This window comes from Carcharhinus amblyrhynchos, chromosome 11 (genome assembly GCF_965287045.1).
Source record: "Carcharhinus amblyrhynchos chromosome 11, sCarAmb.v2.hapA, whole genome shotgun sequence".
In the NCBI taxonomy this organism is placed as follows: domain Eukaryota; kingdom Metazoa; phylum Chordata; class Chondrichthyes; order Carcharhiniformes; family Carcharhinidae; genus Carcharhinus; species Carcharhinus amblyrhynchos.
Genome location: NC_137334.1, coordinates 13,958,646 through 13,978,174, shown reverse-complemented (window position 1 = coordinate 13,978,174; position 19,529 = coordinate 13,958,646). Strand labels below are relative to the sequence as shown.

At 43.9% G+C, this 19,529-nt stretch overlaps 1 protein-coding gene across 1 annotated transcript in view; it reads left to right on the top strand.

Moving 5' to 3' along the window:
• Positions 1-19,529, top strand: part of LOC145349922 (partitioning defective 3 homolog B-like) — a 1,010,807-nt gene that overhangs the window by 724,238 nt on the left and 267,040 nt on the right. The window contains exon 19 of the mRNA XM_080198594.1: positions 13,742-13,846. Coding sequence (XP_080054720.1) covers positions 13,742-13,846 — 105 coding nt within the window. The remainder of the gene's footprint in view (positions 1-13,741; positions 13,847-19,529) is intronic.

Genomic DNA, 19,529 nt, shown 5'->3' with positions numbered 1-19,529 from the left:
TGTGAACAGTTTTAGTCCCCTTAGCTAACCAATGATAGATTGGCATTGGAGGCAGTGCAGAGCAGGGTCATTAGATTGACCCTGAGGTATAGAGAGATTTTCTTATGAGGAGAGATTGAGGCCTGTACTCTTTGGATTTTAGAAGAATTAGAGGTGATCTTATTGAGACATATAGGATTCTCAGGGGGCTTCACAAAGTAGATGCTAAGAGGTGTCTCCTCTTGGGGGAGAATTGAGGACCAGAGGGCATAATCTCAGAGGAAAGAATCATCCATTTAAGACAGTGATGAGCAGGAATTTCATCTCTCAGAGGATAGTGAATCTGTGGAATTCTTTACCGCAGAGAGTTGTAGAGGCTGGATCATTAAGTCTGTTCAAGGCTGAGATAGATAGATTTTCAATCAGTCAGGGAATCAAGGGTTCATAGAATCCCTACAGTGCAGAAGGAGGCCATTCATCCCATCAAATCTGCACCAACCGCAATCCCACCCAGGCCCTATTCCTGTAACACCACATATTTATCCTGCTAATCCCCCTGACACTAGGGTCAATTTAGCATGGCCAATCAACCTAACCCACACATCTTTTTGGGGATAATGAAGTTGAGGATTATCATATCCAAACAGTCATGATCTCATTGAGTGACAGCGCAGATTCAATGGGCTGAATGGCCTCTCACCACACGCTTTCCCCCAACCTCACTTCCCCACCAAATCATCTTTTTCTTTTGCCAGCACAAGTTTCATGGTGCATAGTGAAGGAGGCACATTGAGCTTTTGTATATGTAATTGCGTCGGAAGTGATATCACTGAGAGGAATCCCACAGCTTTATATCTTGTCCTGCGGAGAATAATGGAGTGTGTTACGAGTCCATAATTTAATCAAGGGCCTAAAACACTTAACAAACGCAGCTTCTGTTCCATGGTTCTGGCTGCATTTTGAGCTCTTTGATTAGATAGCAGACATGTAATCGCTGTCGCTGTCTCTTCTCCATGGTAGCATTAGCTATGTGAGGAGAGGTTGGATAAACTCAGCTTGTTCTCACTGGAGCAACAGAGGTTGAGGGGTGACCTGATAGAGGTCTACAAAAGTGGCAAGGACAGTGTGGATAGTCAGATGCTCTTTTCTAGGTTAGAAAAGTCAAGTACTAGAGGACATAGGTTTAAGGTGCATGGGGAAATGTTCAGAGGAGATGTGCGAGGCAAGTTTTTTTTTACACATAGGATGGCGAATGTCTAGAAAGCGCCCTCCGGGGAGGTGTTGGGAACAGGTACGATAGCATTTAAGGGGCATCTAGACGAATACATGAATATGATGGGAATGGAAGAATATGGACTCCGCAAGTGCGCACGGCTTTAGTTTTGGCAGGCATCAGGATCGGCGCAGGCTTGGAGGGCCGAAGGGCCTGCTCTTGTGGTGTACTGTTTTTTGTTCTTTTGTTCTTTGTAACCATCAGAAATATGAGATTGAACCAAGATTTTGTAACCCTTGTTAGCTATTCTTCATGGATCACAGCTCACTTCATGTCCCCTTAACTTATCCCCATAAACACTTTTGCATAAGTCTGATTGTATTTTTTATTTAAACTTGTCTCAATGAATTCCTATTCTCAGAATGGGTAGGTTTGTTGTGACGTTGAATGTGCAGTATTTGTATCGTAAGGCACAATGCAGCTTGGTATGGCTGTTGCTCTGATCAAGACCACAAGAAACTACAAAGGATCGTGAGCGAAGCCCAGTCCATCACGTAAACCAGTCTCCCGTCCATTGACTCTGTCTACACTTCCTACTGCCTTGGAAAAGCAGCCAGCATAATCAAGGACCCTATGTACTCCAGACATCCTCTCTTCCACCTTCTTCCATCGGGAAAAAGTTATAAAAGTCTGGGAACACCACCTCAAGAACAGTTTCTTCCCTGTTGCCATCAGACATTTGAATGGATCTACCTCGCATTAAGCTGATGTTTCTCTACATCCTAGCTGCACTCTAGTTGTGCAGTTTGACAACAATATTATGGAGGTGTTGTTTGGATGAGATGTTAAACCAATGCCCAATCTCCTCTCTTGGGTGGATATTGAAGAACCCCTGGCACTATTCAATAGAAAACATAGAAACTGGAAGCAGGAGTAGGCCATTCGGCCCTTCGAGCCTGCTTCACCAATCATCAAATTCAACATCCTGATCCCACCTCCCCCAATACCACCCGATCCCTTAAGCCTCAAAACCTATATCTAATTCCTTCTTGAAATCACACAATGTTTTGGCTTCAACTGCTTTCTGTGGTAGTGAATTCCATACATTCACTACTCTCTGGGTGAAGAAATTTCTGCTCCCCTCAGTCCTAAAAGGTTTACCTCTTACCTTCAAACTATGACCCCTAGTTCTAGACCCCCCACCCTCTCCCCAACCCCTCTCCCACCATCGGGAACATTCTTTCTGAATCTACCCAGTCTAATCCTGTTAGAATTCTATACGTTTCTATGAGATCCCCTCTCAATCTTCAAAACTCCAGTGAAGATAATCCTAATTGAATTAGTCTCTCCTCATATGACATACCTGCCACCCCAGAAAGCAGAGTTCTCCCTGATGTCCCGGGGCATATTTGTCCCTCAAACAAAATCACCGTAAAGGTTGTCTCATTAGCACATTGCTGTTTGTGGATCCTCCCTGCATGTAAATTAGCTGTCGTGTTTGTGGTATCACAACAGTAACCACAATACAATAAAGACAACAGTTGCTGCAAGGGACTGTGAGATGTTCTGGGGCTGCCAGAAGTGCTGTGGAAGTACAAGTATTCATTTCCTCCCTTTACCAGGAAAGTAGGTGGGTTTGCTGAGTTTTGACTTCGTTGTGTGTTCCGAATTCAAATGCTGCTTTCTCATTTACTTTTCACTGGCATGTAACTTCCATTCCTTAAGTCAACCAGTGCACTACTGTCTCATTGTTTTGGGACTGCACAATCCCCAACCTTTAAAAACCCCTGTCGCTAAAATAACACCCAGCTCTCATTAATTACTGCCAAGATGGAAAGCTTTCCTCCTGTGTCTTTTATGTGGGGCTTGTCATTCATTAATGCCTAAATTAATCTGAACTTCTGTTGCTTAAAAGACTGGCTCGGGCTCACTTATTAATCGTATTACAACTCCAGGCTGGCTGCTATGCAGCCGTTCTGGACTTTCAAAAAAATAATATAAAACGGGTATCTTGTGGCCAGAAGGTAACAGTAGAGTCGCGACAACATCCATCTTGTATCTTCGGCATTTGTAATGCTGAATCAGCCACTTCCCGCTGTAAAGGGTGACCGTCATGCAAAATTTGATTCTTTGACAAGGGACAGCAACGTTAAGCTAATTTTGGCATTGCTAGCCCTGCGTTCTTTCCCAGGGTTCTCGAGTGCTAAAATTTATCTTTCCTGTCAGTGTGCCTGTAACGGCTGCATTATCTCCCCAGGTGAGTGACATTTGGAAATAGTTAAAACCACTTACAGTCCAAGCCTCATCTTGTCAAAAATGGCTTTTTTAGCAAAAGAAAGTAGATACACTGCATATTTTTAACTTTCCTTATTGGGATGCGGTGTATATCTTTTCCATTTCCCACTGGAGTGTGGTAGATGCCTTTTGCATTCTTCAATAGGGTGCACAGTATATTTTTTACATTGTCCGCTGGAGTGTGATGTGTATTTTCCATGTTCTTCAATGATGTGTGGTGTACATTATCCACATTCCTTATTGAGGTGCAGTGTATATTTTTCACATTGTTCTTTGGGGTTGAGGTGTATATTTTCCATATTCTTCAATGATGTGTGGTGTACATTATCCACATTCCTTATTGGGGTGTGATGTATATTTTCCATATTCTTTGATGATGTGTAGTGCATATTTTCTGCATTTCTTCTTGGGGTGTGGTCTATATTTTTTCCATTTCCCACTGGGGTATGATGTATATTTTCTATATTCTTCAATGATGTGTGGTGTACATTATCCACATTCCTTATTGAGGTGCAGTGTATATTTTTACATTGTTCCCTGGGGTTGAGGTGTGTATTTTCCATATTCTTCAATGATGTGTGGTGTATATTTTCTGCATTCCTTATTGGGGTGCGGTGTATATTTTTTCCATTTCCCACTGGAATGTGGGGTATATTTTTTACATTCTTCAATAAGGTGCATTGTATATTTTTTACATTGTTCCCTGGGATTGAGGTGTATATTTTCCATATTCTTCAATGAGGTGCAGTGTATATTATCTACATTCCTTATTGGCATGAGGTGTATATTTTCCTCCAGTTCCTGCTGGAGTGTGTTATATCTTTTACGGAGCTCACAAGAGATGTAAACATGGTGAGCGAGTAAATTGAGTAGGTCAGATGGGAAAACTTGACTTCCTGACTGCACATTGAGGTGCAGAGAAAAAAGTCAGCATTTTTTGTAACGTGTTGATCCTCACGCTAATCTGTGTTGAGTTCATACTTGCAATATATTTGAATGCCATGAGTACTCATTAGCGTAAAATTATTTTTAACTACATCTTGCCTCCAAAGTGCAGTCAAAGGCGCAAGAGAATCTCGTGGCGGCCAGTTCACGTTTGTTTAAAGGCGACCTGTTGGCTTTGTGCGATTGTCTGTATGGTCAGTGGTTTTCCACGTTCAGCTCTATGACACCAAGAAGTGAAGCAGGAGAATGGCAGCTTGCATGGAGGCTTGGAATTGGCAAGGTGACTGGGAGGAGGGGGGTTGCAGCTGCAGATGTTGAGTGGGTAGGGGGACCATTGGGAGGAGCTGATTCAGGGGACAGCAGACTGTGTGCTCGGGCCATAAATGCCATGGAAGAGTGAATCCAAGGTGTGGGGTATGGTCAGTCCAGGCAAGGAAGTGAGGGGTCCTACAGGACAGTGTCAGCACTGCCTACATGTGTGTTCATCTCAGGCAGAAATCCATTGGTAATGTTCAAAAGAAAATTGGATTGCACAGCATGGTGGTACAGCGGTTAGCACTGCTGCCTCATACTGCCTGGGGCAAGGGTTCGATTCCCATTTTGATTCTCTTTCTGTGCGGAGCCTGTGTATTCTTCCTGTGTCTGCATGTGTTTCCTCTGAGTGCTCTGGTTTTCTCCCGCAGTGTGAAAGATGTGCTGGTTAGGTGAGTTGGCTGTGTTAAATTCTCCCTCATTGACCCTAAACAGACCCCGGAGTGTGGCGACTAGGGGATTTTCACTGTAACTTCATTGTAGTGTCAACATCGGCCTACTTCTAACACTAATAAATAAACTTTGAATGATGGTTGGAAAAGGACATAAGTTACAGGGTTATGAGGAAAGGGCATGGGACTAATTGAATAGCTCTTTCAAAGAGCTCAGGCATGACAGGTAAAGGAGGCCCCTTCTGCATTGTAAGATTCTACAGTTGTGTTCCTTTTTTTATATAATCTTGTCTTCGGTGAAGACTGCCCTTAAATATTAAAATGTTCAGCGACCGAAAGCTGAGCTAACGCACTTGAAGCAATGCTTGTGAGGGCCATGAATTGTCTGCCATAGGGAACTCTATTCCACTGATTTGAGCATGGCGTGGCCTGTCAATTGCACAATCTTTGCAGTGGCATCATTTGTAAGTAAAGAATAACCATCGTGGGAAATAAGACTCATCATTCTGCCACCAACTAAAATCACCGCAATCCCTGCACAATTTCTCAAAAACTTTTGTACGTTTGTGACCCAAGAAACAAAAGTTGCTCATCGGATGTGAAAAGCCTCACCGTGTACCCTGTGTAACTACACAGAAACCGGGAAGTTTCCGCAGAGATTGCTGCCTGTGTGTAGCCAAGCAATGAAAAAATATTAAAAAGGACCCATCCCTGCGCTCCAAAATGAAAACTTAGGGGAGTGTTCATAGAATCCTACAGTGTAGAAGGAGGCCATTTGGCCTGTCGAGACCACAATCTCACGCAGGCCTTATACCCATAACCTTAACTAGTCCCCCTGATACTAAGGGGCAATTTAACATGGCCAACCAATCTAACCCGCACATCTTTGGACTGTGGGAGGAAACCAGAGCACCCGGATGAAATCCGTGCAGAACACGGGGAGAATGCGCAGACTCCACACAGACAGTGAGTCAAGGTGGGAATCAAACCCAGGACTCTGGCGCTGTGAGGCAGCGGTGCTAACCATTGTGCCACCGTGCTGCCCACCGTGTTGCTCGTAGCTGTGAGATCCACCATTAGATGCCTTTTCATACACTGTTCAGTTAGATTTTACAATTTGGAACACTGCTTGAAAAGCAATGTTAACAATATTCTATTTTCACTGATGTGTTAACACCATTATAATGCACCAGAGTATGCTCCATGCAGCACCTCTTAATGTGAAAATTATACTTTTTGTCCGCTTGTTTGATTTGATTTATTATTGTCACATGTATTAGCATACAGTGAAAAGTACTGTTCCTCTCATGCTATGTAGGCAAAGCATACCATTCATAGAGAAGGAAATGAGAGACTGCAGATTGGTCTGAGTGCTACACCCATAGCTAGGGTGTAGAGAAAGATCAACTTAATGCAGGGTAGGTCCATTCAAAAGTCTGAAAGCAGCAGGGAAGAAGCTGCTCTTGTGTCAGATGGTACATGACTTCCGACTTTTGTATCTTTTTCCTGACGGAAGAAGGTGGAAGAGAGAATGTTCGGGTTGCGTGGGATCCTTGATTATACTGGCTGCTTTGCCAAGGCAGCGGGAAGGGTAGACAGAATCAATGGATGAGAGGCTGGTTTGCGTGATGGATTGGGCTACATTCACGATCTTTTGTAGTTCCTTTTGTTTTGTAGCTCGTGTTTGGGGCAGGATGGTGGCATAATGGTTAGCACTGCTGCCCCACAGTGGGTTCAATTCCAGCCTCGGGTCACTGTCTGTGTGGAGTTTGTACGTTCCCCCAGTGCCTGTATGGGTTTCTTCCCACACGTCCCAAATGTGTGCAGGTTAGGTGGATTGGCTGTGCTAAATTGCCCCTTAGCGTCAGGGTATCTAGCAGGGTAAACATGTGGGGTTATGGGGATATGGTCTGGCTGGGATTGTTGTTGGTGCAGACTTGATGGGCTGAATGGTCTCCTGCTTTGTAGGTGGCTCCATGAAATTCTGCGAATAGGTTTTCATTTTGCATATTTAGGTGGGACCGTTTAAAAAAAAATTGGAAGTCGGTAATAATTTCACTCACCACCAAGAAATGCCAGGTCCTTTTTAAAACTTCTAAAACGTAACACGTGCATTCTCCACTTGTACAATTAATTCAGCTTCAATAATTATTCAGGTCTGCTGAAGAATTTGTTGATGGAAGCAGATGGGAAAGTGTGATGTATTTGCACTGTGACAAAAGTATAAATACATCATCACGTACACATGCGGGTGTGTTTTCTTTGTATAGAGTATGTCCTGTTGTCGTGGAGTGATGGAAAATGATACACTGTTTGAGATATTGTAACGCTCTGTCAGCAACCTGGTTTTTTTAATTGTTGCACTGAGGTTGCTCATTTGTTTAAAGCAGGTTAGGTAAGCAATAAAACATAACTTTGCAGCCTCACGCTTAACTTGGGGGTGGCATGGTGGCACAGTGTTTAGCACTGCTGCTTCACGGTGCCAGGCAGCCAGGTTCAATTCCGGCCTCGGGTCACTGTCCCTGAGGAGTCTGCACGTTCTCCCCCTGTCTGTGTGGGTTTCCTCCGGGTGCTCCGGTTTCCTCCCCCATGTGCAGGTTAGGTGGCTTGTCCATGCTAAATTCCTTTAGTGTCAGGGGGAATTAGCAGGGTAAAAACACAGGGTTACAGAAATAGGGCCTGGGTTGGGTTGTTGTTGGTGAAGGCTCGATGGACCGAATGGCCTCCTTCTGCACTGTAGGGATTCTATGTTGGTGTTCTGTTTCCAGTACCGATGCTGTGCGTTCAAACACCATATCACACTTACTAGGCTAAATGATCAATATGAGAGAGAGAGAGAGACAGTGCTGTGGGAATGAGCCGGGATTTTGGGGGAGTCGGGGGAAAGTGATTTAAGAGAGGTGATCAGAATTATGAAATTCTTTCCCACTCATCTCAGGAGATCAGAGACTAGAGGACTCAGAGTTAATGTGACCTGCAAAAGGCGCAGAGGGACGAAACAAGGAGATCTTTTTATTAATGTGGCAAATTGCAATGATCTGCAAGATCAGCGGGCAACCTGCAGCCCAGGGGCCACATGTGGCCCATCAGGCTTCTGAGTGTGGCCCCATGAGACATTTTGTTGTCTGTTGCCCATGCGTAGAGTTTACCATGTTCTCCTGTTTTCCATCGACATAACTTCCTTTCTACCAGTGTGACTGAAGTGATATGTAAGTAAAATAAGGACAATTGATGTGAGATGCACGCTGATTCCTTGGAATATTGACTCTGAGAGCTGTGCACCCCACTGTGTCCAAAACACAAATATTTATTTTGTTTTTACCACTTGAGGTTGATGATAGTTCTATTAATATATGCATAATTAAATATTTTCTGTAACTTATTATGGAATATTTGGCGTGTATTAAATGCATTCAGTCTCATTCAAGAGTCACATTTAGTCAACAAACCTGTTTTCAATCTTGTGGTCCACTGAGATGAAGGGGTGGCCACTCATGTGGCCCACTCACCAGCCTAGGTTGCCCGTCGCTGTTCTGAAACGTGCTGCCTGAAATGTGGTTTATTTGAAAGGGTTGTGTTTTCTTTTGAGGAATTAGGTTTTTGAATGCATACATAACATGAATATGTGTGGTGTGGTTTTGAAACACTGGACCTTAGGGTCTTCCCGTCCAAGGAACCAGACCAGACATAATTGGGCAAAAGGCTTCCTGCACTGTATGACTACATGAATATTTGTGGGGAGAATCTGGCATTGTCCTCAATCAATCTGACACTGTCCTCACTCTTGTGATAGGATTCTAACTTCTCCATTTGCAGAGAGGTGCGTCTGATTGCAAGAGCATCGGAAACATATATGTGACAAAAGAGAAACCTCAGGACAATCACAAGTGTTGATGCCATTGTTGTCATCCATCCCATCAATGGGCATTGATGGGATGGATGACATAAACATTATGAAATGGCCAGGAAGGTTTTGGCTGCCTGTGCCTGACTGAAAGTTGCACTGGCATTGGAAGATCCCTCAAAATGAATTTTATTAATGCCCAGCATAGCTTGTGCAGTGACAGCGTGAAGCCGTGAGATTCTGGGCTGCGAGGTATCATCTGCTATAGCATATGCACTGTATTCAATTAGCTAATCAGGCTGTTAACATTGTTAGTCCTTCAGATCTGTACTGTAAGTCAGTCATCCACTGACACTTCCAACTATGTTCCATGTTTGTCAAAACGTTGCATGAAAGGTGATGTTCATTTTACACATAACTGTAAGGCTGCCTTTTACCTAATCCATGTCATTGCTCAGGCGGGTAATTCTGTTAGAATTCAGTGCAGGGATACTGAGAGCAACATATCAATAGCAGTGCATGGCTCACGTACAGTGGTCAGTGGGGAGGCGATGGCCTAGTGGTATTAACGCTAGACTATTAATCCAGAAACTCAGATAATGCTCTGGGGACCCGGGTTCGAATCCCAGCAGACGGTGGAATTTGAATTCAGGAAAAAACATCTGGAATTGAAATCTACTGATTATCGATTGTTGGAAACAAACATCTGATTCACTGATGTCTTTTAGGGAAGGAAATCTGCCATCCTTTCCTGGTCTGGCCTACCTGTGATTCCAGAGCCACAGCAATGTGGTTGACTCTCAACTACCCTCAGGCAACTAGGGATGGGCAATAAATTCTGGTCAGCCAGTGAACTCATGTCCTACAAATGAATTTTAAAAAGGTTTGCGCTGTTGGTTGGATCGTACTAACAGTTGCACCAAACTTAAAGTGAGTCCAAGGACGAGTTGGTCATTATCATTCGGGATCTTTTCTGATATTTCTCCTGTGAAATAATTTTGGGGCTTTCTTTTTCATTAAAGCCACTATATAAATTCAAGCCTGGATAGAAATGTGGGCACTGAATTCCAAACTTCTCCTAGTCCAGGGTTTAGTATGTAACTGGCACGATAGATGATTCCCAAGCTGTATGCTGAAATAAATCTCACTTAGTACCCAATGTCTGAAACCTCTTGTTGGAAATACTGTGTCGGAAATAATCTAGGTTTGATTGCAGATTGTCAACGGTACCCATTTCGATGGCTGGTTCATTAAAGTTTGGGAAGATTCTTTAATATATTAACCTACACAATGTCCCAGCGATCCTCAATTTGTTATGGTGATGGTAAGGATTCCACAACCTGCATGCTAACCTTTAATAATCCTCAACTAGAATTGGTATCAGAAACATATCATAGCCTTAACCAAAAAGCTCTCCCAAGGTCAAACAATTAATGAACTGGAACACTGATGGGTTCACAGGGTTAATACAATGTGTGGTTATGATGCAGGCTGTAGAACAGGAGTTTTTCTGAGATAATTTCCAGGTCAGTGCTGGGTTAGTTGGTCTCAGTCAGGAGTGACGTTGGCAATTTTATAATTGGCTTCAGCAGTCCAGGGCCAGGAAGCTAACTGGTGCACAATGAGTAGAAGATAAGCCTTGTTTAAATGGTGTAGTGGTATTGTAACTGGATTAGTAATCCAGGAGGTCAGGTTCAAACCAGCGTCCACACCCCCCCCACCCCCCCGCCACCTCCAAACACACATAAGTGAAATTTGATTTCAATAAAAAAAATCAAGAGTTGATAGGGTGGGGTGGGACGGTTGTGCAGTGGTCAGCACTACTGCCTCACAGCACCAGGGACCCGGGTTCAATTCCGGCCTCGAGTCATGTTTAAGTAGAGTTTGCACGTTCTCTCTGTGTCTGCGTGGGTTTTCTCCGGGTGCTCCGGTTTCCTCCCACAGTCCAAAGATGTGCAGGTTAGGTGGTTCAGCCATGCTTAATTGCTCCTTAGTGTTAGAGGGACTAGCTAGGGCGTATGCATGGAGTGTGGGGATAGGGCCTGGGTGAGATTGTGGTCAGTGGAGACACAATGGGCCGAATGGTCTCCTTTCTGCACCGTAGGATTCTGTGATTCAATCCCTTTACGGCACAGTAGTTAGCACTGCTGCCTCGCAGGCCAAGGACTCGAGTTCGATTCCCAGCTTGGGACACTGTCCGTACAAAATCTGCATGTACTCCCCGTGTCTGTGTGGGTTTCCTTCAGGTACCCTGGTTTCCTCCCACAGTCCAAAAGACATACTGGTTAGGTGTATTGGCCATGCAAAATTCTCCCTCGGTGTACCGAACAGGCACCGGAGTGCAACTTCATTGCAGTGTTCGTAATATATATATAAATGATTTGGTAGAAAATGTAACTGGATTGATTAGTAAGTTTGCGGATGACATAAAGGTTGATGGATTTGCGGATAGCGATGAGGACTGTCAGACGATACAGTAGGATATAAATTAGTTGGAGACTTGGGCGGAGAGATGGCAGATGGAGTTTAATCGGGATAAATGTGAGGTAATGCATTTTGGAAGGTCTAATACAGATAGGAAATGGCAGAACCCTTAGGAGTATTGATAGGCAAAGGGATCTGGGAGTACAGGTACACAGGTCATTGAAAGTGGCAATGCAGTTGGAGAAGGTAGTCAAGAAGGCATACGGCATGCTTGCCTTCATGGCTGTGGTATTGAATTTAAAAATTGGCAAGTCATGTTGCAGCTTTATAGAACCGTAGTTCTATAAAGGCCATTAGCTATCGCCATTAGCTATGAGGAGAAATTGGAGAAACTTGGTTTGTTCTCATTGGAGCAATGGAGGTTGAGACCTGATAGAAGTCTACAAGATTATGAGAGGCATGGACAGAGTGGATAGTCAGAAGCTTTATCCCAGGATGGAAGAGTCAGTTACTAGGGGGCATAGGTTAAAGGTGCGAGGGACAAGGCTTAAAGAAGATGTATGAGGCAGATTTTTTACATGGAGAATAGTGGGTGCCTGCAACTCGTTGCCGGGGAGGTAGTGGAAGCAGATACAGTAGTGACTTTTAAAGGGCATCTTGACAAGTACATGAATAGGATGGGAATAGAGGGATATGGTCCCCGGAAGAGTAGGGGGTTTTAATCAAGTCGGGCAGCATGGTCGGTGCAGGCTTGGAGGGCCGAAGGGCCTGTTTCTTTGTTCTTTGTTCAGTATTAAAGTAAGCCTACTTGTGACACTGATAAATTAACTTTAAACTTAAACCTTAGGGAATGCATGGGTTCAAACGCTTTCTTGGCACATGTGGGAGCACAGATTGGGGGAAGTGGCTTATTTATGCTTAGTGATCAGGAAGACACAGGTTTGATTACTGACCTGTCCCAAGTTAGCTGATTTCAGTCAAGGGTGCTGTGATAGGGGTATTGGAACATGCTGCGGTGCCCTGGGGTAAGGAGAGAAATTCCCGCCCCTGACTCGTCCAACAACCTTTCTTGGAAGCGCACACTTTTGTACGCAAGGTAGGGGATAAGTCAAACTTTACTACAATGCTCCTGCAGCCCAGCAGCCTGCTGACACCCATTGCCCCAACTCACACATGTGACATACCGAGGAATACCAATACCTATGGATCTATATCTCAATCTGATGAGACAACTGTAGGAGGGGAGCAAAATTGGGGTGGACAAGTTGAAACGCTAAAAAGCTGTCAACAAATCTAGGAGTTTTGATAATAGTGACCATCTTCAATAGTTCTATTAATTCGTGGGACGTAGCCGACGCTGGCTGGCCAGAATTTACTGCCCATCCCTAGTTTCCTTGAACTGAGTGGCTAGCTGGACCATTTCAAAGGGTAGTTGAGAGTCAACCACATTGCTGTGGCACTGGAGTCACATGTAGGCCAGAATGGGTAAGGACGGCAGATTTCCTTCCCTGAAGGACATCAGTGAACCAGAGGGTTTTTCCAACAATCGACAATAGTTTCATAATCACCAGTAGATTCTTAATTCCAGACTATTTTTTATTGAATTCAAATTCCACTATTTTTCATGGCGGATTCGAACCTGGGTTCCTGGAACATGAGCTGAGTTTCTGGATTAATAGTCTAGTGATAATACCACGAGGCCATCGCCTCCCGCATGCAGGGGAATACTAGGCATCTCACACTGTGAGTGACAGGTTCTTTGTTTAGACGGCTGGGTGGTTCTAGTCCAATTTAGTGTCTCCCTGTCTACCTTGATAAACTCTGAATTTTGCTGTCCAAGCCCAGAGATTGTGATTAAACCAATTGTCGGGAATTGGGGTGTTTTAATGAGATTTCTTATAAAATTCATTCGTGGGACATGGACATTGCTGGCTGGGCCCGCATTTATTGCCCATCCCCAGTCACTCTTGAACTGAGTGGCTTGCTAGGCCATTTCAGAGGTCAGCTGAGAGTCAATCACATTGTTATGGTTCTGGAGTCACATATAGGCCAGACCAAGTTAGGATGGCAGATTTCCTTCCTTAAAGAACATTAATGAATGAAATGGGGCTTTTCCATGGTCATCAGTAGATTCTTAATCCCAGATTTTTTTTATTGAATTCACATTCCACCATCTGCCATGGAGGGATTCGAACCCGGGTCCCCAGAACATCAGCTGAGTTTCTGGATTGATAGTCTATGCGATAATACCAGTAGGCCATTGCGTCTTCCGAGGTGATTGTTTATTTGTTATGGTATTTTGTTTTAAATGGGTATCATTACTTTTTTTTTCAACAGATTTGGTAAAAAGAAGGAGGAGAAAGGGAAAGAACAAAAGTCTAAACAAAAGAGTGATAGCCTGAATGAAGAGGAGCTGGAGAGAATGAAAGAAGAACGTGACAGGTAGGAGATATAAAAGAATCCTCAAATGTTGATCAAGTGCAAACAATTGCTCAAGTCTCAGAAGGATTGGCAATATTCGTATAAACACATTACCAATTGTTTCCGAACCACCCATCAGAATTTCTCAAACTGGATGAAGTTTTTAATCAAAAATATAAAGTAAGATTCTTCTTGTGCTTGAAATCCAGAGGACGACGAGCCCAGGTCTAATTTCCGTTAACCTTTCTGTAATGCAGTAAGTTTGAAGTCTAGCAACCCAAGTTGCAAAACTGTTTTCACAGTGAGAAAATCATCCCTGTTTGATAGTTTGTGCGTGAGTCATAGCATAGCAGACATGACAAGTGAAAGTTGGAGCAGAATCTTCTTGGTACTGAACCTGATCTTATTAACGAAAACATGAAGTAAGTCATACATTCACAGCTTGGATATTTTTAAGAAGCAACTCTTCGGATTAACATATGGAACAGATTGCCATCTACAGCAGCGATGGTGGACTCAATTGACACCTTCAAGGCTGACTTGCAGTTCTGTCGTGCCTTCCATGTCCTCAGGAAGTCCCAAAGCACTTCACAGTCAATGAAGTATTTTTAAAATGTCGTTACTTTTGTGTAGGCAAACACAGCACCCAATCTATATTTTCATGGTTCCATAAACAGCAGTGACACTAATAATCAGATAAATTGTACTGGTTGAGGGATAGAGATAGTCAGATTAGTATATTCTTTCACATCCTTCTGGATTTGTGGGAGCCACAAAAGGGTAGGGAAAATGATTGATCCAGTCCCGTACAAGTATTCAAATAACAAATGCTTGCCTATTCCTTGTTCGAATGTCGATTTGATTTGATTTATTATTGTCACATGTATTGGGATACAGTGAGAAGTATTATTTCTTGCGCACTATACAGACAAAGCGTACCATTCATAGAGTACATAGGGGAGAAGGAAAGGAAGGAGTGCAGAATGTAGTGTTACAGTCATAGCTAGGATGTAGAGAAAGATCAGTTTAATGTATGACAGGTCCATTCAAAAGTGGTAGCTTGGAAGAAGTTGTTCTTGAGACAGTTGGTACATGTGTTCAGACTTTTGTATCTTTTTCCCGACGAAAGAAGTTGGAAGAGAGAATGTCCAGGGTGAGTAAGGCTCTTGATAATGCTGTCTGCTTTCCTGAGGCAGTGGGAAGTGTAGATTGAGTGAATGGACAGGAGGCTGGTTTGCGTGATGGACTGAGCTACATTTACAACCCTTTGTAGTTTCTTGCGGTCTCGGGCAGAGCAGGAGCCTTAGCAAGCTGTGATACATTCAGCTAAGATGCTTTCTATGTAAAAATTGTTAAGGGTCATAGCTTTGTTGAGTCATGGTTTTGTCCTGCGTTTGGAAGTTAAATTCATAAAAGAACCTGATTTGACAGATTCACACTGGTTGAAATTGTAGAGCATTTGTTTGGGGAACGTGGATGGCCTGAATTCTTATCATGCGATCGTTTGATTTTCATAACTGTTCTATCATTGAGTGCCGATAATATGTGAACCAGCTCAGGTAAGTCATTGAGGCCATCAGAGGGCAAAAAATTAATGAGTTACATTTGAAATGACTCAATCATTGAAATATTTTGATTGAATCCTCTAGTGGCAGTTCCGCTCCCTCAGCTCCTCAATTGAGTAACTCCTCTTAGTCTTTTTCCCAGATGACTTCATCAGCATTCACTGTTGGGGTTCGTAAGGGTTGGGAGGTTCTGGGGGGACCAGTGGGGAATGCAATGTAGCTTAACCAAGACATCATGACGTGGTAATAAAAGGATTTTGGTCCAGAATTTATCCAATGGCTGGGTGGGTTCCAGTGATGAAGTGTCCCCTACTGACTGTGGCTATTACACAAGGATAGAATTGGGCTCTGCTCTGCTTCCCCTATTCCACACCCAGCCCTTGTAATCAAAGGGCTAGTTGACACAAGCTCACAAGGGAAGAATGGCCACTTGGTAGATAAAGGTTGGTACGGAGGAGGGCAATATGGTGACACAGTGGTTAGCACTGCTGCCTCACAGTGCCAGGGACCCGGGTTCAATTCCTGGCCTGGGTCACTGTCGGTGCGGAATCTGCACTTTCTCCCATATCTGCTTGGGTTTCCTCCGGGTGCCCCGGTTTCCTCCCACAGTGCGAAAGACATCAGGTGGATTGGCTGTGCTAAATTCTCCCTCAGCGTACCCGAACAGGGGCAGGAGTGTGGCGATTAGCGGATTTTCACAGTAACTTCATTGCAGTGTTGATGTAAGATGACTTGTGACTAGTAAATAAAACAAAATTCAGGAACTCCATTGAAGTAGGAGTGTGCCTATGTCACGGATATCACAGAGCAGAGAATGTCAGGGGACAAGAACCGGAGGCATTTGTCTTCTTTTCCAAGGAGCACAGGTTGTGAATTGACAATTGCTGCTCTTCCTTGGCACACACACACCGCCACCACCACCAGCCCCCCCTCCTACCCCCCCCCCTCCCCCGATGGCACTTACAGCGTAAGATTTATGAGTGTAATCATTAACTGAATGCAAAGAAATGTCAAAGGGAAGCACTTTTCACTCTGAGTATCGGACACCCTTTAATTGGATAAAATTACTAAGTTACTAGAATTGACTGTTAGTTCTTTCTGTCCGTCGACAGTTTCTAAGAATCAGGGGACCCCAGCTTAACACTTAGACCCTTCCTCAATTCACCATGTCCCACCCTCCTATTTGCAAAGGAGCCACCCACACAATATTTTACTGCAGTGCCACCACAAGAGGTGTACGCAGTAATATTTGGAGTTTTTGTTCAAATAAGTTCAGCTTTTAGACAGAGTAATAGCAGCTGAGAAATAATTGTATTCATAGAAACGTAGAATCCCTACAGTGCAGAAGGAGGCCATTTGGCCCATCGAGTTTGCACTGACCACAATCCCACTCCAGGCCCTATTCCCGTAACCCCACATAGTTACCCTAGCTAATCCCCCTGACACTAGGGGTAATTTAGCATGGCCAATCCACCTAACCCGCACATCTTTAGAGTGTGGGAAGAAACTGGAGCACCCAGAGGAAACCCACGCAGACATGAGGAGAACATGCGAACTCCACACAGACAGTCACCCAAGGCCGGAATTGAACCCTGGCACTCTGAGGCAGCAGTGCTAACCACTGTGCCACCTGTGAAGTGAATTCGATCAAATTGTTTCTGTACAGAACAGTATTTACGTGGGAATGAGTTAGCAATATGCCTGTAACAGAGTTTTTGACCATCATTTGAAATCTGAGATTGACTGCATTGAAGTCATTTCCTATTTTTTAATGTATCCTGAAAAGTCGCTAACATATCAAAGGTCAGAACTTCATTATCCCTCACCGGTGGGTTTTTAGTCAGGTGTGGGGAGGTGGGTGGGTGGATATTGAAAGGATGGAGTTCCCGCCTACCCTGACCACACAGCGATTTTGCACTGGGGAGGTCAAGGCCTCACAAAGGAAGCTCACCTTTGCCCCACGAACGACTCTTAAGCAGCCAAGTATTCTCTGATGGCCTCCTCCCCCCCCAGCTCCTGCTCCTACTCCCACTTTCCTACCATTCCCGGTCAGTGACCTGTTGAATTTGCCTGTTTAAGTTCAATGATTCATGTCACAAGTAGGCTTACGTTAATACTGCAACATAGTTACTATAAAAATCCCCTAGTTGCCACACTTTGGCACCTGTTTGGGTACACTGGGGGAGAATTTAGCATGGCCAATGCACCTAACCAGCACATCTTTTGGACTGTGGGAGGAAACCGGAGCACCCAGAGCAAGCCCACTCAGACATGGGGAGAACGTGCAGACTCCGCACAGACAGTGACCCAAGCCAGGAGTTGAGCCTGGGTCCCTGGTGCAGTGAGGCAGCAGCGCTAACCATTGTGCCACCATGCCACTAGACCTCCAGCGCCCAGACTTAAGCTCTGATGTCTTCCTGAACTTCCTCTTTGGCCCTGTTACTACAGGTACCAGAGGGCTGCCGGGCATTAAATGAGGAATGGAAGTCCCATCTTGGCAGCCACTTAATGCTCATTGGAGCATGAAATGGATGCGGGATATTCTGTGCTGTTGAGAACTCTTCAGATGGTGGGAAGCGAGACACCGTTCCCTGAAAAATTCAGGCCAAACCAAACTTTCAGTTCCCAGGAAGGATGTTGCTATTTTTGGTTGAATCTGGGTTGGTGAGGGAAAATTGCTTTTAGCTTGACCTGGATCTGTGTGATTTCTGTGACCGATTAGGGCCCAATGATTTTGCTTTCGTAGCCGCAACATTTTGGGAATGTCTGATAAACTATATGCAATTTTTTTAAAAAGGACCTGCCTTTATATGGTGCCTCACAATTGAAGGACGTCCCACCCAAAGTGCTTTACAACCAATGAAGTACTTTGAAATGTGGTCACTGACTTAATAAAGGAAATATGGCACCTGGTTTACATGCTGTAAAGTCCCACAAATGTCAATGTGATAATAACCAGATGTTGGTTGAACGAAAAATATTGGCCAGGCCACCTGGAAGAACTCCCCAGCTTTTCTTTGAAATAGTACACCAGGACCTTTTATTGTCAACTTGAGAGGCAAACTGGGCCTTAGTTTGATGTCTCATCTGAAGGCTGGCACCTCTTACAGTGCTGTAGTTCCTCGGCAGTGCACTTGAATGTCAGTCTAGGTTTTTGTGCTCTTGTTTCTGGAGTGGGAAGTGTAGTATAAGAGTCTGGCATAAAATGGGTTAACTTGGGACTTGGTACACTACTGCCCGCAGTGTGATGTAAAGGAGCGTGTGACTCAAATCTATAGGACAGTCTTGTGCTGGATCAAGATGTACGTAGAGGCAAGCATGGAGACAGCTCCGAGCTTAAAACCGATACTGTGTGTAGTTACAAGTAGTTCACAGACACGTCCTGTTAAACTGTACAAGACCAGGAACCTCATCATGAGACCCACCAAACCAATTACAACATCTTGCCACAGATATTGAGCTCATAACACACTGATTCAGAGGTGGGTGTGATATAACCAAGTCTCTGAGTGGCTGTAATGTTATTCAATCTTATGAAGGCAACAGTAGTTTGGCTGATGTTACCGAGAAAGGAAGTCAAGCACTGATTACATTGCAAAACTCTGTGTTACAGTCCTTCTGTGTATGCTTTATATATAATATGTATATTTTTCCATAAGAGAGCACTAACAACCGTAACACACAGCGAATCATCCTGACATTTAATTACCTATGAAATCATATCACGCTGCAGTTTTGAGAATTAATATTTCAAGTGCTTTCTGTCACAAACAATTCCACTCCAGAAGCCCGTAATTATTTGCATGGCTATCGGAATTCTGTAATTGGAAGAAATAATTAACCTGTTGTTATTATCATAGGATCTATTAATTTTTTCAACTATGTTTTGCATCTCAGGAACATATTTTACATTTGGGTGTGGAGTATATGAATATCAACACTAAAAAGGTTTGTTTTTTAACTGCACACCCACATTTGGCAAAGAAGTGGCAGATGGAATACCATGTGGAAAAGTGAGAGCTTATGCACTTTGGAGGGAGGAATGGAGGCACAGACTATTTTCTAAATGGGGAAATGCCTAGAAAATCACAAACACAAAGGAACTTGGGAGTCTTTGTTCAAGATTGTCTTAAGATTAA